The sequence below is a fragment of the Tachysurus vachellii genome, chromosome 11, assembly GCF_030014155.1.
Source record: "Tachysurus vachellii isolate PV-2020 chromosome 11, HZAU_Pvac_v1, whole genome shotgun sequence".
In the NCBI taxonomy this organism is placed as follows: domain Eukaryota; kingdom Metazoa; phylum Chordata; class Actinopteri; order Siluriformes; family Bagridae; genus Tachysurus; species Tachysurus vachellii.
In genome coordinates, this window is record NC_083470.1 from 2,842,501 (window position 1) to 2,868,608 (window position 26,108).

General features: G+C 41.6%; 1 protein-coding gene across 1 annotated transcript in view; it reads right to left on the bottom strand.

Annotated features, from left to right (window-relative positions):
• adamts10 (ADAM metallopeptidase with thrombospondin type 1 motif, 10) overlaps positions 1 to 26,108 on the bottom strand; it is a 64,856-nt gene that overhangs the window by 32,415 nt on the left and 6,333 nt on the right. Inside the window, exons 2-13 of the mRNA XM_060880666.1 lie at positions 22,717 to 23,082; positions 17,341 to 17,702; positions 14,102 to 14,261; positions 13,800 to 13,999; positions 11,654 to 11,737; positions 7,436 to 7,581; positions 6,831 to 6,874; positions 6,083 to 6,188; positions 4,945 to 5,091; positions 3,813 to 3,954; positions 392 to 499; positions 137 to 282 (exon numbers count right to left, since the gene is read on the bottom strand). Of these exons, the coding sequence (XP_060736649.1) occupies positions 137 to 282; positions 392 to 499; positions 3,813 to 3,954; positions 4,945 to 5,091; positions 6,083 to 6,188; positions 6,831 to 6,874; positions 7,436 to 7,581; positions 11,654 to 11,737; positions 13,800 to 13,999; positions 14,102 to 14,261; positions 17,341 to 17,702; positions 22,717 to 22,810 (1,739 nt within the window). The 5' untranslated portion in view covers positions 22,811 to 23,082. The remainder of the gene's footprint in view (positions 1 to 136; positions 283 to 391; positions 500 to 3,812; positions 3,955 to 4,944; positions 5,092 to 6,082; positions 6,189 to 6,830; positions 6,875 to 7,435; positions 7,582 to 11,653; positions 11,738 to 13,799; positions 14,000 to 14,101; positions 14,262 to 17,340; positions 17,703 to 22,716; positions 23,083 to 26,108) is intronic.

Sequence of the window (26,108 nt, forward strand, 5' to 3'; positions counted from 1 at the left end):
CTATAGAAACAGTAATAATGTATCAGGTGCGTTACACCTCCTGACCAATCAGAATCGAGCAACAAGCGCGCTGCGGTCTAGGTGTATACAATTGTGAGGACGTTATATAATGATATTTAAATCATGTGTGACCCACCTGGGGCTGTCGCAGTGGCGAACAGAGGAGGAGACTCCGCCCCCACAGGTACGACTGCACTCCTCCCACGGAGACCACGCGCCCCATTGGCCGTCCACGCCCTCCGGACGTGTGCCGTACGGCACGCACATCCGCTTGTAGCACCACTGTGTGAACACACAAGCAGAAAACTTTTATCGCAATTCTGGGAAAAAAATTCTGGCACCGTGACGGACGCTAACGTCTGTGTATGTTGTTTATTAGAGACATACTGACCCCTTTGTCTATGGTACTGGTCTGGCAGATGGTGCCTTCTGCCGCAGGGATGCTGCTGGTTATGCAGCGGTTACTCTTACTCATACACCACAGTTCACTGCACACCTCCTGCACACAAAAACACAACACACAGACATGTAACACACTGTAAGTGACACACTAATGCCGAGAGTCATTTTAAAAACAAGCGATATCCTGCTCTACAGTATACTGACGATGCGTAATATAAAACGCCAGTTAACAGAAATACAGATTAATTCGGAGGCCAAAATATGGAGTTTCCTCCTGCTTTGTTGTGTATATTCTCAGCACCGAACGTCTTTGTCGCGTCTCACTCCGCAGTGGTGTTAATATGAAGCTCATATAAAAGTAAACACACAGGACTTTAAGAATTTGTCGTGTTTTATAAGTGTTTCTGTTTTTCTCTACAATACTAGAGGTGATATATACGTAGAAAAGATCCAAAAAGCATCACATTTATAACATTTGGCAGATAAACTAAACCAGAGGGACTTATATTTATGTCTACACAACATTTTAACAACGTTAGCACAACTGAGGGTTAAGGGCCTTGCCCAGGGGCCCTGCAGGGGCAGCTTGGCGGTCCTTAGATTTAAACACACGATTTTCACACATGATAAGTTAACAACCACCTTAACAACTGAGCCACCACTTAGCATAAGAAAATTAATGTTTTTTTCCCACACAGATGTTTGTATCAGGGGGCATGGTGGCTTAGTGGTTAGCACGTTCGCTTCACACCTCCAGGGTGGGGGGTTCGATTCCCGCCTCCATCTTGTGTGTGTGGAGTTTGCATGTTCTCCCCGTGCCTCGGGGGTTTCCTCCAGGTACTCCGGTTTCCTCCCCCGGTCCAAAGACATGCATGGTAGGTTGATTGGCATCTCTGGAAAATTGTCCGTAGTGTGTGAATGTGTGAGTGAATGAGAGTGTGTGTGTGTGTGTGTGCCCTGCGATGGGTTGGCACTCCATCCAGGGTGTATCCTGCCTTGATGCCCGATGACGATATCAAACCCGTTTCTGCTCTCTGAGACGCTGCGAGTGTTCGTTCATCTAAAAAGCCTCTAAAATCTGAAGGTGTTTATTTCAACACTAAAATTCAGTGTAAGATAATCGACAGAGGGACAAACAAACACATGTCTCACACTGAAAGGCAACAGAGTCCTGACTCGTTTTAGATCAGACTCACGGTGAGAAAATCACGTTTGTTTACACCGATTGAAAACGTCTGATGGACCTCCAGCATCCTGGTAAAAAGCGTTAATGGACTGTTTCTTCTTTGTGAAAGTAACAGTGAGATTAAGGCACCGAAACGGATCGAGCTCCACTGCAACTGCAACGACTCGTGATTCAATCACTAAGAAACACTTTAAACGTTAACATCTGCAACAAACCATGAAATTGCATTCGCGGAAACGGTGGAGCTCCCTGACACCGGTCCACAGCTATAACACAGAACACACCGCACGCCGTTCCCGCCCGGTTCCGAGGCTAATCCCATGCAGGATTAAAATCAGAAAGCCTCTTAAATGTAATTTCCTATTCCAGATGTTCTTCTAGCAGCATGTCATAAAACTCGACTATACACATAAAGTCCTGCTCAATAAAGACAGCTATAGAAGTCTTTAAAGACTCGCTGCAGCTGCGCTAAAGCTCTGAGGTCCGCGGCCGTCCTGCAGAAGGTATAACGGGTCGTGGACCGCATAAAAAGCGGCGAAAGGACGAAAGCAGCAAAGTTTTTTATTTCAAGCACAAAGCCAGTGAAATGAGCAGACCGAGAGCAGAAGGAGACAGAGCTATGACGGTCATCTGGGCCAGATGTGAGCGAGAGTTTAGAGAGTTCGGGGTAAGATAAAGAGAAAGGAAGTGTTGAGTGATTCACTGTGAGCGAGAAGAGGCACCTGATGAGAAGGGACTTTTCCAGACAACTGAGTATAAGACAAACCCTTTACTGCTCAACTCTATCTGGAGGAAACAACTCATACAGATTTAGCTTTGTTAGATGGGTCACATCCAGATGTGTCATTGCTAATGAATATATTTTTCATTATCCTACTATAGTTACTACTGCCATAGTAACAATCTTGATTAGGACGTGGTGCAGCTATAGTAGCATTCCGCCGGTTTTCTTGTCGCTAAATTGAAACATTTTGGAGGGAGATTTTTTCGTTTGTGTATAAAATTCCTCAGTGTTTATCTGCATCATATCCAACGAGATGAACGAGACGCAGTGTGTGTGCTCTCAGCCACAGATCACGTGACCTCTACTGTCTTAAAGGTGGGGTCTCCGTCGTTTGAAAGCCAATGTTGACATTTGAAATCATCAAAACAAACACGCCCCTAACCCAAATGGGTCCCACCCCTGTATTGATAGCTCCACCCACACATACATACGTAACCCCGGCAACTAATGGAAAGAAATGTGTCTTTATCGTAGCTGAAGGGAAGAATGATACGATTGCAGATAAACAAACAAGCAAAAATGACACACAAGCATAATCATGTAAAGGACAAAGACATATATTAGTTCTGTGTAACAAAGCAAAACCAACGTTACTCACCTATCGAGAAGGAAAAAAGCGCCTCAGCGTCTTAAGTAAAGTTGGTCACATATTCACAGATTGGAGTTTCCCGAGTCAATAACTCCTGAGCTAAACACTGTTACTACACAAAACACGGTTGTAGCTGCGTCTCTACATTACTACGATAGAAAAGAGGTGTTATTTGTGTAGTAACAGCGTTTAGCTCAGGAGTTATTGACTCAGGAAACTCCAATCTGTGAATATGTGACCAACTTCCTGCTCCTTCAGTTCTCTCCAGCGCTGGAAAGCTGATCCTATATTAACACGTCCTACTTCTTACCTTATCGTAAGACTTTCTTCACTTTCTTTCTTTGTTTTTATCCTCCATGTCAATGTTAAAATCGCTTTCTGCTAATGTCACACAAATGCGCACTGAACACTCTCTCTCCGCCCATATTGACAAGACACGCCCCTTTCTGCTCATTGGCTACACGTTTGTTTTGTTTTTGTTTAGTTTGTCGTCCCGACTCAGTTTTCTGAAGCATTTCTCAAACAACGGAGACCCCACATTTAACTACCATCGGCTTAAAAGTCGATGCACAGATTCGCTCCATATTTACATAAAGTTCAACTTTTCTCAACTTTGTCGCTTCGCTGATACGGACACGCCCACATCCTGTCAGTGTCACGCTCTCTTTAAACATGAGCTGAACATGTTTCTGGTCTCGCTTAGTCACTGTAAGGCGCTGTACATGTGAAAGCAGCCTTACAATTAGATCCGATTCGGATTTACATGGGATACATGGGACGCAAGCGGACTCCAAAAATATTGTGTAAAACATCCTTTACGTGTAAAAAACAGAGTATAGAGAAGTGAGTACCCCATATTTACACTGCCGGGATTTTATTCCGTACTGGAAACGACACTGCTCGTCTGCATCGTAGGCCTGACCGGGCGCCGTGGTCGGGTACACGAACTCCTGCTTCGGGGGAACGTTGTTCACACACGAACCCATTCCAGAGCTGCAGAAAGTCACCCAGAAACACACAAGACATAACTCAGAGTTAATGCTAGTCAAGTTTCAGTACAGTGACGAAATAACTAGCTAGACCAAACTACATTAGCTACTGTTTAATGAAGTGAACGCAAGAAGGGAGACAATTTTCAAATGTAATAGTAATGAAAATTATTCCAACAATCAGTTTAGTTTATATTATGTGTAGGTGAGAAATAACACCTGAATTTGACTAGAAACAAGAAGAAATTTACCATCAAAATAAAATATTTCCAAAATTTCCAAATCTTGAGGTAAAAACATCAAAGATTTTTATTTTTAGCACAAGATGCTACTGTAAAAGCTAACTAGGACAATTTTCAAATGTAATTGTAATCAAAATTATTCCACCAATTTCCAAAGAATCAGTTTAGTTTATTTCTCAGATAGTAATTAGCAACTCAAGGTAATTGTGCATCATATATATAATATTATATTTTTATATAATATATATATATAAGATATATAATATTTTTATATTTTCTATATATTTTATCCCTTCGCCCATTCAGTTCAATCTACTACTGTTTTTATTATTAATTTCTTTTTTATTTATTTATTTACTGTTTTATTATTTTTATTTTTATTTATTTATTTACTGTTTTACTATTATTATTATTATTATTTTTTATTTATTTATTGACTGACAGCATTTGACTACATGTTGTACTGTGTAAGGTTGTGTAGGTGAGAAATAACACCTGAATTTGACCGGAAACAAGAAGAAATTTAGGATCAAAATAAAATATTTCTAAAATCCCCCCCCAAAAAAAATTGAGGTAAAAGCATCAAAATTTTATTTTTAGCACAAGATGCTACTGTAAAAGCTAATAAAGTTTTGTTCAGAAATAAAAAAAAAAAAGAAAAGAAAAGGTTTTATACAGTAGGCTGAATCATTGCCAGGTGAGTTTATGTACTGTGCTGTGACTTGTTTCCAAAAGAGAACATAAATTTTTACTTGAGGAAGTTGGTGATGTAATCGCGGCTACACGCTGACCAGACGAAGGGGTTAGTCTTCATGGTGATGTGGGCGGCCATGAGCTTAGCCGTGTCCTGACTGCGAGCTCCGCACGGGTTCCCGACACCATCGTGATTCATCCCAAACCTAATGCGGGGATGAGGACAGACAGGACAAAGAAGTCAAAGGGGTGAACTGATGGATGGATGGATGGATGGATGGATGGATGGATGGATGGATGGATGGATGGATGACGTTCATGAGTAGACATTTTTGTGACTGGCACAAATTTTTGTCTTTAACTGACACACACACACTTCAGCAACCCTATGTAATCTTATATGCATATGCCCCCTTGTCTAGACAGTCCCCAGGGCTCAGTGGCTCTGAAGCTGGCCGCTGCATTAAGAGCCGTTCGCTAATGACTTTCCCACCTGTGAAAAGCTCAGAGCCCGGAGAAAACCGATTATGCTGCAATAACACAGCCATGGAGGAATGCAAGGCCACCAAGCAAACGCAAAATCTCTGGCTGAAAACCGTGGAAGATCAGGACTGAGTGATCGAGCAGGGAGCGTGCAACGTCTTCCAATAACAAACAGGGTGTGTGTGTGTGTTGAGTGAGTGTGTGTGTGTGTTTAGAAGGAGAATTAGATAAACTCACTCATTCTGAAGTTTTTCACTTGTAAAATTCTCTAAAAACCATCACCATTAAACACCATTAAACACTAACTAACATTCTTTAAGTCAACACCTCGTGTCTTTAACTTGTACTAACATTCTCCAGGCACGTTTGTGTAGCGGGACCCACTTCACCGATACACACTCCTTGACTCGTTCAGCCAGTGACCACACATGCATTAGCTTCTTTAAAGTCATGACAGGAAGTGGATGAAGATGTAATAAAGAGCACCTGAACACTATCGACACTATTAACACTATCAGCACTACGGTCTCTGTCTGAGCTTTTAAACGTCTCGGCAACGAATCTGTAAACCGGTGCACACTCATCACGGACAACAAAGCGTTCACTGGAGACTGAGGTCTGAGCAGGGACAGTGAGGAGGGAGAGCTGGAACGAGGGAGCGCCAGAAAAAGACGAGGAGCAGAAAGAAAAATGTTGTTGGAAGACGAGACTCACGTGTGTCCAATCTCATGAGCGATGGTGAACGCTGTGGCCAGACCGATGTCTTCATTTATACTGCAGCTTCTCTCGGGCTCACACATTCCACCAACTGGGGCCAGGCCTAACACACACACACACACACACACACACACACACACAGACACACACACACACTACTGAAGTCTCTAAAGATGTGCAACATTACACTCTTTACAAGCTTCCAGACTTAAACACGAAATACTACGCTCATTAAGATCATTACACAATTACACAGAATTCGGGGATTAGTCAGAACATGAAGCCGAAGGATTCGTGTTTGATGATCGTGGCTTGTAGCTAACTGAAAACAACAAGATAAATACAGACTAAACGTCATGTAGCTGAATGCTGTAACCTAACGAGGCGGCCATTTTGGTCACCCGGGGAATATTTCCTTGCATGAATACACCTACTGTAACAGGAAGTGATGCGACTTGTGATGATCACATACTGTATGTTTAAAAAAACGGGTGTCTGCGTGATGAACTGCTGTCTACGGTGTGTCTGGGCTTCGCTCCCAGCGTTCCCGGGATAGACTCCGGAATCACGTCTGTATTAACATGTTGCTTCAGTCTTTACTTTTTTTTTTGTTAACGTTTTAACAAAAAGGGAATTTCTGGCTCTTTTTTATTGTTTGTCCATATTTTGTTTATTTATTTGTTTATTTAATCTCTATATAAGGTACAGAATCGTTTATTAAAATAAAAGTCACTTCTTGTCGTACCCAGCGTCCCGCACGGCTTGTTCTTGTAGATGCAGATGTCGTACCTGGAGCGCAAACACACAAATAAAACATGAGCGTACACAAAAAAGAAATAAACAACAACAACAACAACAACACAAGGCCTCAGAGCAAACCAAGGGTTAAGACTGTACAATGTCCTGAAGCTCATCTCCCAGACAGGACAATAACAGGAAGTGAGGGTCGCTAACGGCGCTCTGTTCCCAGACACATTCTCGTTCTTTAGATAAAAACGCAAAACACACACACACGTGAACAGATGCACAGACACTATCAAAGCTGAAGGACTGTTTTCTGTAAATCGCTTGTTGTCCTAAATGACTCCATCCTGATGCTTGAGTGTTTCCATGCTGTAGCTCTCCCTCAGGCTCGGCTAAACACAACAAGATTTCAGGCAGCTGTGCTGGTGTGTGTGTGTGTGTGTGTGTGTGTGTGTTTTTGCCAAACACAAGGCTAAGATAAATAGATTTAAACTCTGCTTTGGTGCAAATTGAGATGTGTGAGAAAATGAAAATTCAGTTCACAATCACAAACATGTAGCTCATGGTTCAGCCGTGTGTGTGTGTGTGTGTGTGTTTGGCTCTGACCTCGTGATGAGGACGGCCGTGTCGTGGGGTGCGATGCCGTTCTCGGGGATGGAGTTTCCGTGGCCGTTGCTCTGCTGGATGGATTTCTGCCACTTACAGAAGCTGTCTAAAGACTTCCCAGCGTGATGGTTGATCTCCAGAGTCGGCTGTGGATAAAATAAGAAAGTATAATTAACGCTAATAACACAAATAAGATGTTAGAACTAGCCTTTTTCATTGTTTATTTATTATTTCACTACCTACTGAGCTCTGGGGGGGAAGTCGTGGCCTAATGGTTAGAGAGTTTGACTCCTAACCCTAAGGTTGTGGGTTCTAGTCTCGGGCCGGCAATACCACCACTGAGGTGCCTTTGAGCAAGGCACCGACCCCCCCCAACTGCTCCCCGGGCGCCGCAGCATAAATGGCTGCCCACTGCTCCGGGTGTGTGTTCATGGTGTGTGTGTGTGTTTTTACTGCAGTGTGTGTGCACTTTGGATGAGTTAAATGCAGAGAACGATTTCTGAGTATGGGTCACCGTACTTAGCCGTATGTCACTTCACTTTCACTGTCTGTTTTTGGAAATGACAGTAAAAACTTCTTGACTTGATTTTTTTTATTTTTTTTTTAAACTTTCCCTTTAACAGATATGTGACACCACAGACTTTCGACACCATGAAGTGCAGAAGCTTGTTCTTCCTCATTCAGGTGAAAAAACTGCCTGCTGTGACGTAAAGCCGGCATCAGACTGACAGCCTTTTAACCTGAGAGACAGCTGGACAAAAAAACGAATGCACCGTGGGTGTAATTTACACAGCCACACTCATTTTCTACCGCTTATCTGAACTACCTCGGGCGTCATCGGGCATCAAGGCAGGATACACCCTGGACGGAGTGCCAACCCATCACAGGGCACACACACACTCTCATTCACTCACACAATCACACACTACGGACAATTTTCCAGAGATGCCAATCAACCTACCATGCATGTCTTTGGACCGGGGGAGGAAACCGGAGTACCCGGAGGAAACCCCCGAGGCACGGGGAGAACATGCAAACTCCACACACACAAGGCGGAGGCGGGAATCAAACCCCCAACCCTGGAGGTGTGAGGCGAACGTGCTAACCACTAAGCCACCGTGCCCCCCCGCTGTTTTAACAGACAGGAGAAAAACTGCTTTTTTTTTTCTCCTTTTTTTTCTGCACAAATTTCTTTTATTAATATTTTAGAATTTCTGTTAAACATCGATATGATGCACGATAAATGTTCGTTTTCTGCATTTCTCATTTACTGTAAAGACCTCAAGGCAGGTTTCAGGATTTCTGCAAATCTACTAAAAAATGTACTAATCACAGGCTTGATGTAATAAAGAGAGTGTGTTATGATTTTGCTCTGATTGGAGAAAAAGACAACTCCGTCTGCGGTATATTTAACTCCTGACGTTAGAATAATGTAAACACTGACAAGTGGGTCGTGACATTTCTATATTTGGATTGAAAAAAAAAACATTCACAGCTGTGCTCTCTCTCTCTCTCTCTCTCTCTCTCCATTCCTCACTGGCAGTTTTAATAGTCAGTGTTTGGTCACACTCATAACCTGGGAATGCACACACTGACATAACCCATAATCATCTGCCCCACAGTCCCCTGCTGTGTGTTCCTGCACCCTTACTGTGTGTGTGTGTGTGTGTGTGTGTGTGTGTGTGTGTGTGGGTGTGTGTGTGTGGTTTAGCTCTGAAATTCTACCCATCCTGGATTCTGATTGGTCAGAAGGTAATAATTAATCTTCTAGCACAATGAGCTCATTACCGTTTCCATAGCAACAGCTCATCCGAACAGTCCGAGTTAACCAATTTAAGAAGAAAAAAAAACAGCGTCGATTATATGATATTGAAGTTTTCTTTAATCAGATGTTTGTTTGTTTTTTTTGTTTGTTTGTTTGTTTACATTTGAGGAAGGAGTCTCCAGTTTTAGCAGTTTGTAACGATTATCAGAGATAAAGATGAAAATTCAGGACAGAGGTTATTATTAATCTTTATTAATAATCGTTATTATTTTGCTGTAACAGCACATGCACAAGTATTTTATTTGTTTCCTTACATACTATAACTGAGAGACTCACTCACTCACTCATTTTCTACCGCTTATCCGAACTACCTCGGGTCACAGGGAGCCTGTGCCTATCTCAGGGGTCATGGGCATCAAGGCAGGATACACCCTGGATGGAGTGCCAACCCATCACAGGGCACACACACACACACTCTCATTCACTCACGCACTCACACACTAGGGACAATTTTCCAGAGATGCCAATCAACCTACCATGCATGTCTTTGGACCGGGGGAGGAAACTGGAGTACCCGGAGGGAACCCCCGAGGCACGGGGAGAACATGCAAACTCCACACACATATATAGATTCAATTATTATTTTAGGGATGTTTCTTTCTGTTGGTATGCGGTAAGACGAGTCAACAAGGTGGAGGCGGGAATCGAACCCCCAACCCTGGAGGTGTGAGGCGAACGTGCTAAACACTAAGCCACCTTGCCCCCTTAACTGAGAGACTTTGTTACGTAAATGACTTTTGTGTGTTTCTGGCTCAGAATGTTCCGTTTTTGTTGTTTTTTTTACTTTCCTGTCAGGATAAAGATAAACACACATATGCACAACCAGACAGGTCCACGAATTTGGCAGACTGAGAGAGAGAGAGAGAGAGAGAGAGAGAGAGAGAGAGAGAGACAGACCGGCCCCCATCATTCTGTCGCTATACGTAAATGTATTAATACACTTATTCATCCAGAAGAACGGCACCGCAGTCAGGAGTGCAGCGAATACGGCAGAGCAGCAAACACACCGGACTCACAGTGAGCGTCTGGAGCGACTCAGCACAGGAAGGACACTAAATCCACGAGTTAACAAACAAGAAGCTCTTTGAGCGGGGCGTAAACACAGAGGAATTTATCTGTTGAGCTTCTCCGAGTGCGAGGGCTGAGAGAAGGAGCGGAGTGTGTCCATCATTAATGTTTCTTTACTATCCTAAACCCATGTCTGTGTTTCATTAATGTAGAACTAATAGAGAGCTCGATATTCCTTTTACTCCTCAGGTTCCTCTCAGGGGAAGACAAGAACGTTTTATAATGCATTACACACTTCCTTATATACTGTATAGATTATTGACACATGAACATCACACAAAATTTTCAGATATCCAGATTTATTCTTCTCTTTTCTTCTCTTCTTTTCTCTTCTCTTCTCTTTTCTTCTCTTCACTTCTCTTCTCTTCACTTTTCTTCTCTTATCTTTTCTTCTCGTCTCTTCTCGTCTCTTCTCGTCTCTTCTCTTCTCTTCTCTTTTCTTCTCTTCACTTCTCTTCTCTTTTCTTCTCTTTTCTTCTCTTCACTTCTCTTCTCTTCTCTTTTCTTCTCATCTCTTCTCTTTTCTTCTCTTTTCTTCTCTTCACTTCTCTTCTCTTTTCTTCTCTACTCTTTTCTTCTCTTCTCTTCTCTTCTCTTCTCTTCTCTTCTCTTTTCTTCTCTTCACTTCTCTTCTCTTTTCTTCTCTTCTCTTCTCTTTTCTTCTCTTCTCTTTTCTTCTCTTCTCTTCTCTTTTCTTCTCTTCTCTTTTCTTCTCTTTTCTTTTCTTTTCTTCTCTTCTCTTCTCTTCTCTTCTCTTCACTTTTCTTCTCCTCTTTTCTTCTCTTCTCTTCTCTTTTCTTCTCTTCTCTTCTCTTGTCTTGTCTTCTCTTCTCTTCTCTTCTCTTCTCTTCTCTTCTCTCTTCTTCTCTTCTCTTCTCTTCTCTTCTCTTCTCTTCTCTTCTCTTCTCTTCTGGTAAGATTCTTTCCACTACATGTTGAAGCATGGCTGTTAGGATTAGTGATCATTCACACATTCTACAAGATCTTTAGTGAGATCAGACTCTGATGTCAGGATGGCGATGAGGCTCCAGTTCCGGTTCATCTCAAAGGTGTTCAGTGGAGTTGAGACAGAGTCAGGGCTTTGTGCAGGACTCTCGAGGTCTTCTGCTCTGACTTTAACCTCCACACCATGTATTTATTAAGAAGCTTTGTGTACAAGGGCGTTGTTGTGTCTGGAACAGTGTTGAGGTTCACTGAAAACCGTGTGTTGTGTTTATTGTACCTTCATAACACCTGCACGTTCATGATGGTAAAAGGTGTGTGTGTGCGTGTGTGTGTGTGTGTGTGTGTGTGTGTGTGTGTGTGTGTGTGTGTGTGTGATTTACCTGGTCCTCCATTAGCAGGATCAGTCGAGTCACTACAATGTTCACTGCATTCCCCAGGCTAGAATCCTGGAACAGTTTGGCAACCTGACCTCCAGGGAAACAAGAAAAGACCAGTCTTTAAAAAGAGCCATCTTTCTCTCTCTCTCTCTCTCTCTCTCTCTCTCTCTCTCTCTCTCTCTCTCTCACACTATCCCCCTCTGTCTGTCTGTCTTTCTCTCTCTGTCCCTCTTTCTCCGTCCCCATCCCTCTTTCTGTCTTCATCCATGTGTGTGCCTTTCTGTCTGTTTGTCTTTGTCTGTCTCTCTCCCCTTCTCTTTCTTCATCTTGTTATCTTTCTGTCTTGCTTTTCCCCTCTGTGTGTTTGTTTGTCTCTCTCTCTCTGTCCCGGTTTCTCCACCTCCATCTCTTTCAGTCGATTGTTGTTGTACACAATACTTTACAATACCTCATGTTACTGCTGCTATAATACTGTGTTCATTCCAATATTTCTGCACATGCAATATTGATTGAACATAGAGTATTTACAGTATTTGCACTGTTCCGTGCTGTTTTTGTGTAATGTCTTTTGTGTATTGTCTTTTGTGTAATGTCTTTTGTGTAATGTCTTTTGTGTATTGTCTTGTCTTTTGTCCTGCACTGTTTGCACCAGGTTGCACAGATGCACTTTATGTATCTAGACATTTCTGTATCCGTACAATCTGTTGCACCGTAACATATTTTATATATAATATTTATATTTATACATATATATATATATATAAGTACATATTGCTTATAATGTATAGCGCTACTGTAAGTATGTCTATTAGTACACTGTGTGTACTGTGTGTACACTATGTGTACTGTGTGTACTGACTATGTATCAGCATATTGCACATTTTCACATTTGCACATTTTCGCCTGTTAATTTCACTGTATATTAATTGTTTCTGCAATTTCTGGAGCAAGGATTTCACTCACCAAGGCACATTTGCTGTGGTGATTTGACAATAAAAGTGACTTGACTTGACTTGACTTACTTACTAAGTCCTTATAGCTCTGTCTTTGTTCTATGTAGCTTCATGGTCCTGGAGAAACGTCGTCTCATTTCACTGTGAACTGCAACAGCTATATACTGTACGGTTGAAGTGACATTAAAATCTTTTTGACTTGACTTGACTGCCTTTGTCTATGTCCCTCTCTCTCTCTCTCTCTCTCTGTCTCTCTTTCTCTCTCTCTCTCTGTCTCTCTCTCTCTCTCTCTCTCTCTCTCTCTCTCTCTCTCTCTCTGTCTCTCTTTCTCGCTCTCTCTCTCTCTGTCTCTCTCTCTCTGTCTCTCTTTCTCGCTCTCTCTCTCTCTCTCTCTCTCTCGCTCTCTCTCTCTCTGTCGCTCTTTCTCTCTCTCTCGCTCTCTCTCTCTCTGTCTCTCTCTCTCTCTCTCTCTCTCTGTCTCTCTTTCTCGCTCTCTCTCTGTCTCTCTCTCTCTGTCTCTCTTTCTCTCTCTCTCTCTCTCTCTCTCTCTCTCTCTCGCTCGCTCTCTCTCTCTCTGTCGCTCTTTCTCTCTCTCGCTCTCTCTCTCTCTGTCTCTCTCTCGCTCTCTCTCTCTATCTCTCTCTCTCTCGCTCTCTCTCTCTCTCGCTCTCTCTCTCTCTCTCTCTGTCTCTCTCTCTCTCTCTCGATCTCTCTCTCTCACTCGCGCTCTCTGTCTCTCTCTCTCGGTCGCTCTCTACTCGCTATAAACTCTGACACTTGAAGGCACTTTACAGTCTGTTGTAAAAACTGCATAGTTATAGTGACACTTTAGCTGAGCTCAAATTTAACAAGACATTTACAGCATTTTATCTGTTCTTCAGCTAATCATCTGGACAGCAATAAAATGAGTAAAAGTTCTTAGAGAAGGAAGGGAAGGAACACAATTTTGTAGCTCAGAGCTACTGCTGTCATCATTAAGACTGTCGTGTGCTCATCTCAGGACTCTACTTCTCTACACTGCAATGATTAATAATCACACAATCAGAAGGTGGCTTTCATTCTGAGTCCGGTTCCTTTCAAGGTTCCTACCTCACACGGTCTCAGGGATCTACAGATGGAGTTAGACCTAAGTCTATAAAGTTGTCAAATCTACTCAGTGACACGGTTTCCATGAAACCAGGAGATTTTAAACTTACAATATTCATGACAGCCAGTATGTACTGCTCGATGTCACGTCTCCCGTGGTACGACACCATCATCTTATCAGCCACCACCAGTGTCTCTACGTAGCGCTCGCGGCTCACCGAACGCTTCAGCGGCAGCTGGCCACGACCCATCTGGTTGGGCGGTTTAATCGTTCTCTGCCACCAATCGAAGCTTTTCATTGGTTTCTCGTCTGAAATAAAGAAACACGCTTTCTTTTTAGGGCTGAAAGCAAAATAAGCTTCTTAAACAGCATTGTATCAACATTCCAACTCGGCGTTCTTCTTAGCATTACCGATGACTCCACAGGATTGGTCCATGTAGAGATGTCGCAGAGACGATCTCTTGTACACCACATGGGGGCGTTCTTCTTTCCTGTCCACATTCGTCTGGTTTTCAGCAGAAACCAAAGGTTCAATGAGGTATTCCTCTCCTCCGGCTACAATCACCCCCTGCTGCAAGAGACAAGGAGAAACATTAGTCCTGCCGATCAATCCCATAAACAAACCCATTGTTACATCTTATAGCGAACTTTTCAATAGTATTAATCCCTGAAATGTCCAGGGGCTGTGTTACTGTACATCACACCTGATTTACCTCAAAATATATATATACTATATACTAAAGGATACTGTATGATAATCTGAAAAACAAACAAAATGAAAAAAATGCCCTACAGATTTAAAACAATTAAAAATTCGACCAATAAATCAAGAGCTTCTAATCAGACTTTAAAAAAAAAAAAAAAGGCGTGAAAATTATTTACGTGTAAAAAACATTTTCAGTTTGTAAAACAATTAAAAAAAAAACTTTAAAAATACCAATGTTTCACATTAAATGAAAATTTTAAAAACAAACAAACAAACAAACAAACAAATAAATAAATAAAAATGAAAAATCATTACCGATTTAAAATGGTACAGAATACAATTTTGATTATTTAAATCGGGAGAAATCGTTTACAACAACATCTACTTCTAATTAGTTTGTAAAAACAAACAAACAAACAAACAAATAAATAAATAGTATTTATAATAAGTAGTATATCCTGATAACATGCAGGCCTGTCAAGCCCTACTCATGATTTGGAAGCTTCCACCAACCCCACAGACTCCCAGGCCGTTGTGTCAATAGTAGCCGGAGTCTCTCCTTCGGTCCCCCGTTAACCCGAGCTGAAAGTGGATCTAAGTGCATGTAAATAAGTAGACATTAGTCTTGGCTCTGTATGCTCTTGTTTACGCAGGTGAGTTGCTGGCCCGGATCGGTAATGAGCATGCCACAGCATGCTGCTCGAAACCAAATCCATCATTAGGATCCAAAACACCTGTTTGTGGAATGGAGTAATAAATCAGCTGGCACTGGAAACGAAGCCGCAGGAACAGCTGGATGTATTACAGCCCCCCAGAATGTGCTCTCTCTCTCTCTCTCTCTCTTACAAGAGAAGAAGTTAGATGGAAAAGATCATCATATCATCCTGCAGAAGTGATGGCTGCAGACTCAAGGATAGGAGGGACGTTAATTCGTACCGCATGTCCTTAATACCGCGTAAAAAAAAACTAGAGAAGAATAAACGTTCTTGTGTTGTGTGGCTGAACACCTTGAGCAATTCCTACAACAAAAGTGGTTGTGTCTAGTGTCTGATTGGTTGTTAGCATTAGGGTAGCATTTTATGGCAAAAAAATAAATGAATAAAAAATAAATAAGAAAATTACACAATGTAGCAGAAGCTAGCATCAATTTGACAGGATTTCTGAAGGAGTTTTTAGTCAATGCTAACAGCAGCACGCTAAATAACAAACGGTTTTATTTGTTAAGAATTTTTAACAAATATTTAGTCTAAACCACTAACACTAAACAGCCATGCTAGACAGGGATTTTTCAGTAATAATCATGGATAGCCTAATGCTGTCTCTGGATATGCTAATACTAATCAGAATTTCAGGATTTACTAGACAGGATTTTTGCTGTATTTTTCGGTTATTCACAATCTACACAGCTATCTTTCATTCATTCATTTTCTACCGCTTATCTGAACTACCTCGGGTCACAGGGGAGCCTGTGCCTATCTCAGGTGGCATTGGGCATCAAGGCAGGATACACCCTGGACGGAGTGCCAACCCATCGCAGGGCACACACACACACACACTCATTCACTCACGCACTCACACACTACGGACAATTTTCCAGAGATGCCAATCAACCTACCATGCATGTCTTTGGACCGGGGGAGGAAACCGGAGTACCCGGAGGAAACGGGGAGAACATGCAAACTCCACACACACAAGGCGGAGGCAGGAATCGAACCACCAACCCTGGAGGTGTGAGGCGAACGTGCTAACCACTAAGCCACCGTGCCCCCTACACAGCTATCTAAAACTTCTATATAGAATTTATGACTTAGCTGACTGGGTAGCACAATGATACTTGCCAGGATGTATCTAGGAATACCTGTAGTCTGCTGTCTGCAAACAGAGCCTCGATGAAAGAAGCGAGCTCTATTAGTGCTGAGTTCCCCTGGGAACGGATTCAGAAACATTAAGTGATGGTTTAGTTTTAGCACACTCAGCACACCTGCTTTAACTCTAAGTACCAATTATTAGGTGCTTCAGAAGTGGATTGTTCCATAGCTCTCAATTTGTAGTGTTCAGGGTTTGAGTCATACCAGGTGGTGAAGATCACAAGTCATGACCCCTTCACAAGAAGTCAAGGTTGTCGTTTAAACTGTATCCTCAACAAAAGAAAATTGGGAACGTTGAAGACATTCATTACTATCTGTTCCACAGCATAATATTCAGAAATACTCAAACTGACCCAGTTTCCCCAGGTTTTACTAAGGCTATAAAAAGAAATAATTGCATGAAATTGCACTTTTCTACTTTCAAACTGAATGTACCAATTATTATGAAACTTAGTCACATTAAACCAGATATGTGGCTTTTTTTTTATCCAAAACCTAGCAAAAAGGCTAGTCAGAAAAGAGAAGAAATAATCCTTGAGCAAAAAGAGGTGGCCTTATTTGTTCATTCTGCTCAAGGTGGTTATGATGTATCTGAAGGGTATCCTGGTACCGTGGGACCAAGGGAACTGGTGGGAACTGGCAGCTAACCAAACTGTATCTAGTATTAGTCTAATGAAACAGTATTAATTAGTAAAAATATATTTGCTGGGGAATTGGTCTAAAGAAATGGTGGCTCTACGGTTAATGCTTTCGGTTGCTGATCAGAAGGTCAGGATTTTACCCTCAACACTGCTTTGGTAAAGCTACCAATTTGGGGCTTTAGCAAGGCCCTCAACCTTCTTTGCTCTGGGGCATTATATCATGGGTGATCCTGCACTCTGAATCCAACTTCCTAACAAGCTGGGACATGCTACAGTACACTGCATATATGAAACAAGTAAAGTTTTCTATTTGTTTGAATCTTTTGTTATGATATAGAAATGATAGCAAAAGTGCATTAGCACATTAGCTTGATGACTGAAAACATTTCCGTACATGGGTTCAGGACATGTCTCACACCTTATGCAAGATCTTACCAGGCCATTGCAGTTACTGAGGGCCACAGTGCTGGACTGGGGCTGGTGCTGCAGGTGCCCCATGTACTGGCAGCCGGATGAGTATTGGTGACTCCAAGCCAGCCTGCCTTTACCCCAGTACTCGACGCGGAACTTTCGGGACAGCAGGCCGCTCTGAAGTGTGAGGTTCAGAAGGAGGCTTGTGCTCGGTGTGGACAGCTGGTAATAAAGCTGTGGCTCAGGAACCTTCTGTTTCATCTCGGGACTCCGCCGATGGCGTCTGTGCCTGTTTGAGGCCTCAGCATCGTAAGTTGACTCGCCACGAGGGCCAACGCGGATGGGGATGGCAATCTCATAATGAGTCAGACTGGAGAGGAATGCAGCTGTAAATAAGAAACAGGAGATCAGTGGAATAACAGCAGGAACAAACTGATATGTAAATAAAGCCTATCTAGATGTTTGCTACAGGAATAAAAATCTGAATTATTGGTAGATTAAGTCTCACTCACTCACTCACTCATTTTCTACTGCTTATCCAAACTACCTCGGGTCACGGGGAGCCTGTGCCTATCTCAGGCGTCATCGGGCATCAAGGCAGGATACACCCTGGACGGAGTGCCAACCCATCGCAGGGCACACACACACACTCTCATTCACTCACACAATCACACACTATGAACAATTTTCCAGAGATGACAATCAACCTACCATGCATGTCTTTGGACCGGGGGAGGAAACTGGAGTACCTGGAGGAAACCCCCGAGGCACGGGGAGAAAATGCAAACTCCACACACACAAGGCGGAGGCGGGAATCGAACCCCCAACCCTGGAGGTGTGAGGCGAACGTGCTAACCACTAAGCCACCGTGCCCCCCCTGGTAGTTTAAGTAAAAAATAAATTAAAAAATAATAAATAAGAACGGATAAGCGGTAGAAAATGAATGAATGAATGAATGAATGAATGAATGAATGAATGAATAAATAAGAATAAAAGAATATAAAATCTTGAGAAAATGAGGAAACATCCAGACTTTCTGACTAGTCAGAATCAAGCACTCACCAGGTATGATCACATCTAAACAGAAATAAATCCTAACCATCTAAGTGGTGTTTCTGGCATTTGGCAGCCTTCTTAGCAATTACTAATACAATCTTAACCACATGCATCAGAGTCCACAGCTAACTGTCCAAAGGTCTGACAGTTAACTGTTTCCACAGAAACCCTGAAATCATATACTTCCTGCTCTCCAAGGAGTTACTCTATAAATAGTGCAGCAACTCTTAACACCAAGGGGTGAGGTCACTTCAGAAACCCCCAGCTGTCCAACTCATTGCTTTCCTTAACGGGGTTTGATGCTAACATGCTATCCACTGGTTTTGGAGTGAAATAAAGACTTGGGCTGGTGCTTAGTCATCAGAACCAGTTTAAAATAAAACCTGAACAGAACAACAAAATAATCCCTTTTTTGGGAAGCAGTACAAAATGGACAAAGGCAGTGTGAGCTCTCCAAGACCTGACTGGTTAAGGCTTTGTAAAGTCTCTTGACTTGCAGAAGAGAGACAGTGAGTGCAGTGATTGTATTCCCAGCGCTTGAGCGGTCCAAGACACGGCTATCCGTGCCGCATAAAAAATCAGAATCTACATCAGAAACTCTGCAGAAATCGGATTATTATTGTTTCATACTGTAAATAGTGTTTCACAGTGAGATATTTTTACAAAGAACCTTAGGGAAACCCTAGCGGTTTAATCCTTATCGGTTGCAGAGAAATATCTTTATGGTTTGACTTGAAACTTGATGATACAGTACACTCAGGGCTTAAACTAGGATTTGAAAGTAGCAAGATCCACAGATTCCATGGAAATATGATTAAAATAACCTTTAGATATATCTGTTTCTGTCCTCGGGGCTTAATTTAGCCAACTATGATTGGATGTCCAGATGCTAATTCTTGTTATCTAATACATACAGGTGTAAAAAGTTACAGTATACATAAACGAATCAGAACAAAACAGCAAGATCTAAAAATTTAGCAGCATTTTAGCAATTTAGCAGCTAAAGAAACAAAACTGTCATTCAGTAGATAAACTGCACTCTTCTCCTGTTCTTTGACCTAAACTAAGGACTTGTGAATCAGTTCTGATTCGTCAGAAATTTATAGAACATGTTCATTAATCTTTAAAGCTTTGGATTTCACATGTATTGAAAAAATCCTCCAGGAACAGGTTTTATTAAGAGCTACCCTTCAACATCTGCTTGGCCCAGATGTTCCTCTGTAGCGCCTCATTCCTAACCACTTAAGCAGCCTGTTAATGGGCTTTAAACACAAAACGTAAGAAAGTGATGACATCCGCTCACTTTTGTGTCACAATCGGTAAAGGATCAACGTGTTGAAAACGTGTCTCCGGACTTTAATCATCTATCCAAAGCCAGCCATCCTGATCTGATTAGATCTACTTCGAAATTTAACATGTGGTTTCATTGGGTTTTCAGCACCTCCATGGTGAGGAGAAAGAGCGTAACTGAAATTGAGCTTATATCTGGCTTAACGCTACTATTGTTACACTAATTTAAGCACCACATATACTTCTTTCTTAAATACACACTTATTTATCACTTCCTCACACCTTTTCCGTTCTCTCTGTCATCAGTGGTCATCGTAATTATTTCAACCGACCAATCAGAATCGGGAATTTAAAAGAGCCTGTGTAAGATATGTAAGAGTGTGTAAAAGTGTAAGATATTAAACACATAATACAAACCTGTTCCAAAAAAATTTAACTGTACACAAGAGACCGCTTTCTAAGAGATGTTCTCATACATCAAGACACTTTCCTGAAGCAAATTGAGGTCATGAGAACAAACCCTCCGTTTCCATATGAGCTCATTAGGTTTGCGTGAATTCCTTTCATCTCATCAAATAAACTGGTTAACTAACTTAAAAATAATGCTCAAATAATGCTCAATAACCATACAACTTCCCCTCGTTAAAAAGACGTTAACACACACCTAGCATCCGGACCACCAAACACCGGTAACATTCTCTTAGCTAAACATTCAGCTACAATGAACGGAAAGGCCTCTCCCTGTGCACATTAGGAAGCCCATTTATTTATTAAAGGCTTTTGATCTTTCCTCTTAATCTCTGCGATGAGGCCCAGGGGAATTGCAAGATACCCCCTATATTCTCTCATAAAGTCAACAGACAGAGAGGCCTATAAAACTAAAAGAACTCACTTTTGATTCGCTTTAATTTATGTTAAAAAGCCTGAAAGGAAAAAAGCCCTTCATTAAACATGGAAGTGTAAAATAATGGGAAATTTGATTAGAGCCTTTAGCTGAGACTATAATCTGATCCTGAGTGTGAGAGGAACACAGGGGAAGTCTGATAAAGATCAACAGACGAATTTAAGCAAAAAAAAAAAAATAGGCGATGACTTCAAACGCTGAGAGGAATATCTGCTTTTCAATGTCTGGTGGTTTAGCTAGCCAAGCTAAAAGTTTGTCACATTTTACACAAGACAGAATGAAACTTTATAGTCCAAAAGTCCATAGGAAACCACATTAATAAAAAATTAAGCCCACATGAACTAGCGAGCTATATATGCTATAGCTATAACTAGCCAACTCTGGTGTAAGATTCATATTAGCATTAAATCCTATCTGTGGTAGGCAACATAGATTGTGTCACATAACACCATAAAGCAATATAATTTTGTTATTGCTTTTGGTGTTGTTATTGTTTTTGTTTTTTCTTCCAATGTACAAACCCTGAGGTAAAAAAAAATCAGCTAAACAAAATGCTCATTTATTTCTTACCTAGCAACTTCAGCTAAGCTAACTTGGCTTCCTATGCCATGCAATAACACAAGCAAGCTAGCTAAAATTTAACTATAATATGGTGCAAAACAGTAACCAAGGTTATTAGTAAACCAACTAATGTTTGACAATTATATTTTTTTATATTAGTTAGCTAACTCTAGACCCTATATATTGCTAGCTAGGCTCGGTAGCAAGAAACCTGAATCTGAAGCCCAGACCTACTGAGCTACAGGGTGGGAGTCGGAAAAAATTACTGTACTGGGTGTTAATAATTTTTATTTTTAGCTAGCTGCAAACATTTTCTGCATATTTGTAACAGTGCTCCGAATCATTATTTTGCATTTCTCTTCACAGTAAGTATACGTCTCTGGAAAAAGAAAGGATTTTAAATCGGTGCTTTTACTCGGGAACAGTTGATGAATATGACTCAGTGTTCCTGGAGGAAGCGAGGAAAACAGCAGCCATCTGTCTGTCTCTCTGACTGTCTGTCTGTCTGTCTGTCTGTCTCTCTTTTTTCAGATGTCCAACAGCTGTATCCAGTCATAGCTGATCCCAGGCTCGTGGAAGAGCGTACGCGTATCTGCGTGTTAGGTTTAGAAAGTCTTTCTTTCTTGAACGGAGGCCACCGTAACCACAGGACTCCAAACGAGCCTAATCATAACTCTGCATGCAATCCTCTCTCTGTTTTTGTCCGTCTCGTGGGGAACCATCGCACACTTAAGTTATAAAACCATGAAATGCCTGTCTGAGCCTTAGGTCTCACACACACACACACACACACACACACACACACACACACACACATATACACACACACACAGTGTAGCTCTTTATTAACCGCTACATGACACAATGCTGGTAGCATGATGGCTAACCTCATTAGTTATTTAAAGAACATGAACTAAAAACAGAACTGCAGTGTCTGCATATTTGGCCTGTTACTTGTTTAAATCAGTGTAAATCAAATTTGACCTCAGATTTGTTTCCGATAATGTAACTTAACATACTTCATATATTATTAAATATGCATTTTGATTTCACAAAAAAGTTACCTCAGTAAATACTGTATACTACGAAACCTTAGTTTTTGAGGTGTTCCATCTGCTATTAAACATGGACATCTTTATAAGATGTTTCGTTAGCAACAAGCTAGCCAGTTAGCATTAGCGTTTGTTTTATTTACTTTCTCAAAATGGAGAACTATACAGTCAGTCAATGTTACTTGTGTACTACTGTTAAACAAGTTTAATGTAAAGAAGTGATACTTTAATTATGAGTTAAAAGCTTTAGTCAACAGCAGCATTTGGTCTTGATTCATGTCAGAGCTAAAAAGCTAAGCCCAGCTACAGTAGTTCTTGGCCACACTCCTCAACTCTTCATTTCATGGCTATTAGGCTATTTTTAGGCCATTAATATTTATGATTAAGATTATAATTATAACACTATATAATTATAATTAATAATTAAGATTTTCCTTCTATTAAACACTGTTGTAACTGCATTAGCATTATCAGTTGAGACAACCTTTGCAATTTTGTTTAATAGCCAACGTGCTTGACTTGATCGTTAATCCTTACCTTGACCCTCCTGAGCAGAAACGATCGCTCCCACACCAGCGGTTACCATGGCAATGACCCCAACACAGGCCAAGCTCCTCCACACCGTTTCCATGGTTACTACAGCTAGTTTCAGTGCGGTACCCGTCCCTCTGTGCCAACATGTCTTCTGCCTGGTTCGCTCAACCGCTCACCAGAGTGACGCACTGAATTCTGGGGCCATGACAGCAGCTCTGGGCACGAATGTGTGAGCGTGTAAGTGTATGTGTGTTTGAGTGTAAGTTGTATGTGTTCAACTTCAGCTTCCAGGCAGCTCAGCAAGACAGGTGACTTGTCTGTGGGTCAACTTCCAACAGCCAGGCGGAGAAAGCAGTAGTGCCTAAGCTGCTGAAGAAAAGACAAACAAGGACAAGATCAGCACCAAAACAATACACAGCACTAAGCATGAGCATGGCTAAGTCCAGCAGTTACAGTTCCAGACCTAAGACTGTAACCTGATGATTATGGTTTATCTGGGACTGCTGAAAAAATGTTTCTCCTATTAAACACCATTGTAACTGCGCTATTAATAATAATGTCATGGAATTTGACAGCATGATGGCAGTGTGAAAAAATAATTCCTGGTGCACAAAAAATCAGCACTAGATACTCTGAAAGCTGGATTAAACTGTATAACTGTACATAATTATGGTTTGTGAGTTAGCAAGCTAACTATTAACACACATTGATACACAAGTCATAAATAAGAAGGGAATCAATTCCAGCCAAACCCAAAGCAAAAAAAAAGTAATGGCCTTATCATATGCGAATCAATTCAACTTACCACAGTCCATAATCCTTTACAGTTAGGTCAGGAAATCTTATCCTCAGCCCAACAGTGCTTGAAGTAAAGCGTTTCACTGTACTGCTCCTCGACCCTGACCGGGATAAAGCAGCTACTGAGGAGGCGCTAGAGGAATACAATTCACAACTGCGCTAGTGTGTGAACAGCTAAATTCTTCATAGCTGGTCGATGACTAGCACCTTAAAACCAATGTCAATGGAAGCATTCTAGATATTTCCTAACAACCAAGGCAAAGTCTCAACAAGGTAAACCACACCAACTAAATAATGAAAATTGGCCAATTTGAGAAACTGTGCAACTTATTCCCACTCCAGGGGCCTCACAATTCCCTAATTCCCATCATAGAGTTACACAGGTCTGAAGGTTCTTTGGAGAACCAGAAAAAGGGAATTTATAAAGTGAAATGGAAGTGGGAGGCTTTCAGCTGGTTACCAGACATCTCACATCTCAACTCTTAGCGGCTGCTCTGTGCTGTCTCATTCATTTGGACAACTGTATCAAAAGTGCTGAAGTTCATTTATGATCAACATCAGTGATGATGGCTGTGGAGCACACATCCAAATCCTGAGGACCTGTCCTGGTTAGTTATGTCAACACTTTCAACCAGAATCTGGAGAATGATCCTGTAAGTCTATGTCAACACTATGTCAAGTCTATGTGCCAAAGTAATTATAGTTCTCGGGTCTGAGTGATCTGAATAGTCAGGTCTGGCGTCTGATGTTGTGAAAACATTAAAAAAAACCTGGTCTCCAATCTCATAGCTAATTAGAACCTGTGCAGTTTTCATATCAACCCCATTGAGTTGTGGATATGTCATGAAGGTCTACTCTCATCTGAGTATCTGAATATACCAGGTAGCCATGTGGTAGATAGTGTTTTCTCTGGCAATTTCAACTATACAGTATCTATTCACAGCTCTTCAATAAACCTAGGTGAAATACAGGACTTGTGTGTGCTCCTAGGATCTCAGAGATCAAAGGCTACCTGTGTAGCTGTCTGTATTTTGGGAGGATTTCAATCTGCCTGTCTGAACAGAGAGTGATCACAGGTGCTCCCGAGCTGAACGGACTTTCTCCCTTCCCGTTTAGAAGTCACTTGTAGATGTACTCAACACGGTTTGATACGACAGACAGAAGATTTAGAAGTGTTGGAAGTGCGGCGAGCGAGAGACGTGATGGCTAACTGGCTACAGTTTTGGGCTACCGATCGGAAGGCTGTGAGCTCAATGCTCAGCAACGACAAGCTACCATGGTTGAGCATTTCTTAAAAGCAGGAAACTGGTGGTGGGCTTCAGAATGACATGACACCTCCAATGTTTGCCTGCATTTATGTCATTAACATAAGAAACATGGTGGCTCGCTTGGTGGTGTTTATGCTCTGGGCTTTTATGGTGTTCAAAATCTTGCACTAATATACTACCACTGTTGAGTGCTTGAGCAAAGGCTTTAACCTCCAACAGCTCAGTGTTATCGAGTCATAAACCACGGATAAAAGCAGCTACCAAATGAGATACAGGATAGATAATCAGTACTGCAGCCATCTACAGAACATACAGAAACTTTTTGAGAAGGTCTTTTCAAGTATGTGCTCCACTGTGCCACGTTTGTTTGTGGTACAGTAAGAACCAAAAAAGGTATAAATTTGGTCTGATGTGATCTGTAAAGTGATGCTGGAGAGTAGACTTGTCAAAGACTAGACCAAACCTAGGTCACTGTCTCAAACTCAATGGCTCCACAAACAGAGGTTCCACTCACCTAAAGACTGACCACACATACACACACCTTCTTTTTTGGACAGTATACAAAGACAACATGTTTTAATACAAAATAATCTTGTACATGAAGCCTCTCACTTCTCCCTAGTCCCGTATGTTACACACTACACACAATGCTCTCAGTCTAGTTTCTGGTGAATCTGGACTTGGATGTCTGCCCCGTCATAATAGAGATTTATACTGCAGTTATGTGTGCTATAACAAGCAATTTTCCTCTACAGGACCAATAAAGTATCTGCTCGTCTATCTGTCTATCTTTCTTACCTTTCGCTCTGTACCGACTGCCAAAATCCTACTACAACTCTCCAACTCAAACTCTCTCTCTTTTTTTTTTTACTTTCGATTTTTCTCACTCTTGGACATTTTTTCTCCGTCTTGTTTATCCTCTACCCCATCCTTTCTCGGAGATTGAAGGAGGGGAGAACGAGAAACTGGATGGAGGGAAGGAAAAAGCAAAAGAGCGGAGAGATAAAGAAAGAGAGAGAGAGAGAGAGAGAGAGAGAGAGAGAGAGAGAGAGAGAGAGAGAGAAAGAGAGAGAATATGGAAACCCAGATGGCTGGCAGAGAACCAAGTGCAACCAAAGGTAATCAGGAGCAGATGGGAAACAATTTGGAAATGGGTTTGAAGGAACAAGTCGTCTTGTGAAAAAAAGGGATGAAAACTAGAAGGAGAAAGACGGGCAAAAGCTTGAGCGGGGAAAAAGAAAGACAGGGAAAGAAAGGAAAACAAAGGGTAGTTATGCACTCTTTCATCAAGCTGGGACCATTCCTGATGAGCAACATACAGTACAAACA